The 6629-nt window shown below is 44.1% G+C and overlaps 1 protein-coding gene across 1 annotated transcript; it reads right to left on the reverse strand.

Annotated features, from left to right (window-relative positions):
* Window positions 1–259: 259 nt before the first annotated feature.
* Window positions 260–5193, reverse strand: LOC115819248 (tubulin delta chain-like). The gene is made up of 10 exons (XM_030782811.1): window positions 5108–5193; window positions 4866–4961; window positions 4693–4754; window positions 4164–4301; window positions 3871–4012; window positions 2539–2730; window positions 2249–2344; window positions 1812–1887; window positions 1315–1450; window positions 260–515 (listed from the first exon to the last, which is right to left on the reverse strand). The coding sequence occupies exons 1-10, from the start codon at window positions 5191–5193 to the stop codon at window positions 289–291; spliced, it is 1251 nt and encodes a 416-aa protein (XP_030638671.1). The 3' UTR covers window positions 260–288.
* Window positions 5194–6629: the final 1436 nt, after the last annotated feature.

Here is a 6629-nt window from a genome sequence, read left to right on the forward strand (position 1 = left end):
ATGTAATTCAACATTTTAACTAATGCCTATGCACTCTAACTGAACTTAAAAATGTTCCTCTTTCCAATCATTCTGGAAATGAATAAGAAAAGCAGTGTTCTTTCTCCTTCCTTTCACAAACCTCTTGGTTTTTTTTGGGGGGGGAGGGGGTATTAATTTCATCTGACTTCTCTCAGCATAGTACATCTGTCTATCTGTTGTCTGTGAAACAAATTTCTCCATACAGAAATCAAATTGCATCAACAGATCTTCTCGTCCAACAGAGGATCAGATTGTGCTGTCATGGCGTCACTGCCGGTCATACTCCAGAATGACATCAGAGACTGCGTCCACGGCCAGCTGGAAATCTTGGCGCTCAACACCATAGTTCTCATACCAGTGCAGGTAGGCCCCTACGGCAATCTTAAGACTTGCCCGCTGGACAACGTGCTCCAGCAGTCTGGATACGCTGCTGTGATTGGAGCAAACCGTGAGGAGGCGGGACGAGAAGGACGTGCCCACTTCGTTACAGGGATCTGGGAAGAAAAAAAAAAAATCAGGAGCTAAAACACAGGATCTTATTCTGGTCCTGATCCAACACATTTGGGTCTCATATTTTGAGAGCCATCAGGACTTTGATTTGCTGAATGAGGCACATTACATGTGCCTGTTTTAAAAACATTTAAAGTCATAAGAATATATTACGATATATTTGAACTAGCTGACACAGAACACTTTGAAATAAAGTGCAGTAGAAAGCGTCCAAGGCTGCTCCTCACACAGGCTGTAAGAATGGGGATCAGGAGGACCAGTAAAATAACGCTTTCAACACAGTCATAAACACACAGTCTGCCAGGTAATGTCCTCTATCAGACACAGTCATAAACACACAGTCTGCCAGGTAATGTCCTCTATCAGATACAGTCATGAGCACACAGTCTGCCAGGTAATGTCCTCTATCAGATACAGTCATAAACACACAGTCTGCCAGGTAATGTCCTCTATCAGATACAGTCATAAACACACAGTCTGCCAGGTAATGTCCTCTATCAGATACAGTCATAAACACACAGTCTGCCAGGTAATGTCCTCTATCAGATACAGTCATAAACACACAGTCTGCCAGGTAATGTCCTCTATCAGATACAGTCATAAGCACACAGTCTGCCAGGTAATGTCCTCTATCAGATACAGTCATAAGCACACAGTCTGCCAGATAATGTCCTCTATCAGACACAGTCATAAACACAGTCTGCCAGGTAATGTCCTCTATCAGATACAATACAGTTACGTTCAATCACTCACCATCACACACAAACTAAACTAAACACTAACCTGTCCAGTAGTCAACAGGAAAAGGATTCCACTGAACACAGCGATGTCCTTGTTTCAGCTTCTTCAGGGCATTGCCCATGATAAAGGAGTTATCCTGGTCACCACGGGCAACTGCAAGGACCGCCCGACTGCTATACTGAAGACTGTGATAAGGCATCCCAACATAGCACAGAAAAGCTACAGAACAGTGTTTGCAAATCTGACATTTGCACAAGACAATATTTTCACAGTCCCTCTAGAACAGCCTTGTTACCATTTAAACTCTACAGACAAAGATCAATTGAATCAGTGAGATTTGCATTAAATCTCAAGGCATAAAACAGATTTGCATGGTAAAAAGGGATTATGAATGACATTTACATAATCTCATATCTATTAAAATGAGCCAATCCAAGCCATGCCGCCTTGAGAACATGGGGTAAATAAACATACAGGAACACTTCACTAAACCAAGCCTGAAGTCAAAGCACAGAGTGACACTGCGTGTGTCAGGATACAGGTTTCCCAGTAGGTGAGAGCTGAGGTAGAGACTGGAGTGTGCTGCTTACCAAACGATCCCAGTGCACACTTTCACTGACAAAACACACAACCACAGTTAGTGCATTATTTGAACACAGAATCTGGCTTAAAATAATGACAAATAATACAGATTTACTGCGAAATGTAATATACAGTAAATTAAGGAACAATGCTTGAATAAGGCCGCGAAAAGTCTAGTATTTCAAAAAAGGGATTTGAGCTGTTGCTAAAATATTCACTTTTTAACATAAACCAAGGCAACGACACTTAAGAGGTGGAAATGACTTCACAATAACCTGTCAAGACCACGAATCAGCACATTATCACATGTCGGCTATTTTCCTCTGAGCCAGTCTCTTACCATGAGCAGACCCAAACGTGAGAGAACATGCCACAAAAGGTGCCACTGACTAACCTGGCACAAGCCTGAGTGGAGTATAGGAGTTTGGCTGCAGGCAAAGGGCACACTGATCGAATCAACTCCCAGGGCTCTGCTCCTAAACTCAGGCCACTGGGCAAAAAGAGACAGACAGGTAAAAAGAGACAGACAGGTAAAAAGTACAGGAAGCAGGAGGAGGACACTGAATTTCCATACTGAGCATGTAACAGCAGACCAGCAGCACTCTGTGTACAAGCAATGCAGAACAAACACGTTACCCATGTTATGACATTCATTTTCATAGCCAGTGTTTGGATTGTTCCTACCTCTTTGTGTGGAGGCTTTGAACTGGCATTAGGAGCCCAGCAACACAAGAAGCAATGTGTGTATTCACTGCAGAAAATGACCCCTGTGTCGGGCCACTGGACGGGCTGGGAGGCCCCAGAGTCGGCCTGCGTGGTACTCCAGCAGAGGAGAGTGCATAATCATTATCAAACAAGAGCAGACAATCAACCGACCTGTCACAGAGGGAAAACCCAGTCACCGATAATTAAATACATAGAACAACTACATACTGCTTTGCTAATCAGCAGTGGATTAATTCAGTAAACAAATCTCTTCTTAATGTAAAGATAATTAACTTAGTTAAAAACAGAATCCTGCCAAACACATCTCACAGAGTGTTGGGCTGAGTGATGGGGCAGTGAGAGACAGACCTATCCAGTAAATGAGAGACCTGTGTAGTGAGAGAAAGACCTGTGCAGTGAGAGAGAGACCTGTGCAGTGAGAGAGAGACCTGTGCAGTGAGAGTGTTGGGCTGAGTGACGGGGCAGTGAGAGAGAGACCTGTGCAGTGAGAGAGAGACCTGTGCAGTGAGAGACAGACCCGTGCAGCGAGAGAGAGACCCGTGCAGTGAGAGAGACCTGTGCAGTGAGAGTGTTCGGCTGAGTGACGGGGCAGTGAGAGAGAGACCTGCGCAGTGAGAGAGAGACCCGTGCAGTGAGAGAGACCTGTGCAGTGAGAGAGACCTGTGCAGTGAGAGTGTTGGGCTGAGTGATGGGACAGTGAGAGAGAGACCTGTGCAGTGAGAGAGAAACCCGTGCAGTGAGAGAGTCCTGTGCAGTGAGAGAGACCTGTGCAGTGAGAGTGTTGGGCTGAGTGACGGGGCAGTGAGAGAGAGACCTGTGCAGTGAGAGACAGACCCGTGCAGTGAGAGAGAGACCTGTGCAGTGAGAGAGAGACCTGTGCAGTGAGAGTGTTGGGCTGAGTGATGGGACAGTGAGAGACAGACCTGTGCAGCGAGAGAGAGACCTGTGCAGTGAGAGAGAGACCCGTGCAGTGAGAGAGAGACCCGTGCAGTGAGAGAGAGACCCGTGCAGTGAGAGAGAGACCTGTGCAGTGAGAGAGAGACCTGTGCAGTGAGAGTGTTGGGCTGAGTGATGGGACAGTGAGAGACAGACCTCTGCAGTGAGAGAGAGACCTGTGCAGTGAGAGAGAGACCTGTGCAGTGAGAGTGTTGGGCTAAGTGACGGGGCAGTGAGAGACAGACCTGTGCAGTGAGAGAGAGACCTGTGCAGTGAGAGAGAGACCTGTGCAGTGAGAGAGAGACCTGTGCAGTGAGAGTGTTGGGCTGAGTGACGGGGCAGTGAGAGAGAGACCTGTGCAGTGAAGCCAGGCTCAGCAGAGTGTTGTAGTGCTGAAGTGGACTCTCTCCACTCTGATGGGCCATCACTGACACTGTAAGGATATGGGCCAGGGGAAACTCCTCTCTGATCTCTTCACACAGCCGTGAACCAAGTCCTGCCACCAAAAACACCTGGTCATGTGATTTCAAATATCCTACATCTCAATAAACAACACTGGCAAACTTTGAGACAGGCAAAAGCACTCTGCTTGTTCTCACAGCCTGAAGGTTTCTTGTCCAACTTCATTCTGTGTTTGTAATACTAACCAGACCCTGTGCCTCCACTGAGACTGTGGAACAGCACAGTTCCACCGAAGTAATCTCGTCTTTCTGCCTCACGGCGAATGGACTCCATCGCCTCAAGGAGCAGTTTGTTCTCTCCTGCACCACGGTGTCCATGGTACCCTATAATGGATTTTTAAAAAAAAAATATGAGTACACACTCAATGTATCAGTAAAATGATCAAAAGATAATATGATACAAATATTTATATGTAAAATATGTCTGCTGAAAACCTTGTTTTGTTTGTTGTTTCTTTCCTCTCTCAAAATCGTCTCCGACATTTTGATAGATTTTTGATGCTATTTTGGAGCCTTCTGAGTTGGGGTCCTTTATTACTTATAATCATTTTGGAGACAGATTTCAGCAGTAGCTAGCTGCTTAAAAGATATGTGGATGCAGAAAATAATCTAAAGTTTTTCAAAATAAAAAAATAAGATGGCATATCTAGAGTAATTTTGACTTAATTTCTGTTCTAAAACCTATTTAATGACGTGTTTGTCGTGCCCTCCTCACCGTATGCCCAGTTGGTTCCCCTTCCTCCTTTTCCCTGCACAATGTTACACTGACGGAGTTTTCTGAACAAACAAAATCAACAAAACACACTATTACCGAAGGGAGAATAATAACTGTAACAGTAAGAACACAGTATGTTTTTCATTTCCGATAGAAAACGGTTAGGAAGTTACTTGGCTTTTAGAAACTGGCTCGCTCCTCTAAGGACTTTGGACTCACTGTCCACACACACTGCTGCTAGTGTCCCATCCTTGGTACTGAACGGACATCTGCTAAATTGGACAGACCAAGCAAGCAGTCACCGTAAAATAAATAAATAAATGAATAAATAAATAGAAAATCAACAGCGGAATGTTTCTAATTAGAAACAATCAAAGGTATGACAAGAGATCACGTCCATCACCTGTATTTGCACTGTTTTGCCCGCTTTCTAAGCTGCCCCCACCACTCAAAGCCCAGCTGGTTTCCACACTGTCCAACCTGAAGCACGACCGCAGACATGGTCGTGGTCTTTTCAGTATGTGCAGGAAAATACGGTATGTATGTACAATGTTAAAATTAAGTTTATTTTTGAAAAGGCAAAACATTTCACATGTTTACTGAAAATCTGCAGTAATCTAACACGTGGAGCGATGCAAATAGGTTTAGTAATTGTGTAAGTACTGTATTTAGTTGACTAAAAATGAAACATTAGAACATCAAGACAACTGAGTTAAAAACATATCACTACGGCACAAAGAGATTCCTGATTTCAGTTCTCCACCAACCGCAACAGAGACCAGCTTCACGTGTTGGTATCCACAGGTGCAGCAACGCAGCGCCCATAATCCATATCAGTCCATCAAGGTATATAACCATACAAACGTTATCACAAACCTGCCTAGCTGCAGAAAACTTCTTAAAACCCAAACAAAACTCCCGCTACCGCCGTAACAACAATGGCGTCACTGTCAGTACTGTCACAACTAATGTTTGAGTCATTGTGTATAAAAATGAAAAGCACTTCACGCCACTTTTTGTTTGTGTGTTTGTCATTGGGTTCGGACGCATGTGTAGTGCCTTCAATTTTATGCCACAACGGCGATTTTGGCTGGCATTTAACATTTATAAATAAACTAAACCTAACCTTTCAACAGAGGGTTAACACATTCGAAATACACTCCACACCTCATTTGAATAGTGTCAAACCTCTTCTTTTCAACTTCAGATCTTCTGTCCTTCTGAGGTCGTCATTCCATGAGGTGCAATATTTGACCACTGGTTCAGTTGCGGATGGTTGTTTCTTTGCTTGCTGGGGCTTTTCTCGAAAGACAAAAACGTTCATCTGCAAGCTTAGGGACCTTATCATGGCATGAGTTTGGTCGTTAGAGGAGGAGTCCTAACCGGTGTATTGTACCGAGTCGACAAGACCATCACAAGCTGCCTTTGGTCGCCTGGTCCGTCAAACACAAAGGTAGCAGCTTTTTGAAACCAGTCGGAGGATTTTTCTAAGGAGTGCACGAGAGACATCTAACAGGCATGTGCTGCAGTCATTAGATGAATGTGCGATTAACTATTTGACATATAAACACAGCTGGCAAACCTTTGCTGTAATAAAAACCTTGGCGAAGGCTAACAAGAGCCCAATTATTTTGGAGAGCACTTTAGCTGGCTGGCTAAAACTAGCTTAGCAGAAGCTAACCCGTGTGGATTTGACGTCTGGATGTTTATAAAGCAGGTTAAGAGGCTATTGCCTGTTGGTGTCGAAGATGGGGGAATTTTCTGAGCCAGAACACTATCCAAAGTGAGTATTTGACACAAGGTATTTATTTTCTATACGTTTGTCATGTCAGTCAAACTCAGAGAGCATCATGAGAACCAACAATTAATTCTAAATATTGATTACTTAGCATAGCAAATTAGCTGGACTGATAGGTTAGTTGCTAAACTAGCTAGCT

Source organism: Chanos chanos, chromosome 8, assembly GCF_902362185.1.
Source record: "Chanos chanos chromosome 8, fChaCha1.1, whole genome shotgun sequence".
NCBI lineage: Eukaryota > Metazoa > Chordata > Actinopteri > Gonorynchiformes > Chanidae > Chanos > Chanos chanos.

Excerpts from the sequence above, each read along its gene's own strand:
- LOC115819248 (XM_030782811.1), bottom strand. The coding sequence starts at position 5,193 with ATGTCTGCGGTCGTGCTTCAGGTTGGACAGTGTGGAAACCAGCTGGGC. Across the intron at positions 4,302-4,692 it reads GGGAACCAACTGGGCATACG|GGTACCATGGACACCGTGGT; the intron begins GTGAGGAGGGCA and ends AATCCATTATAG. Across the intron at positions 1,888-2,248 it reads TCCACTCAGGCTTGTGCCAG|TGAAAGTGTGCACTGGGATC; the intron begins GTTAGTCAGTGG and ends GTGTTTTGTCAG.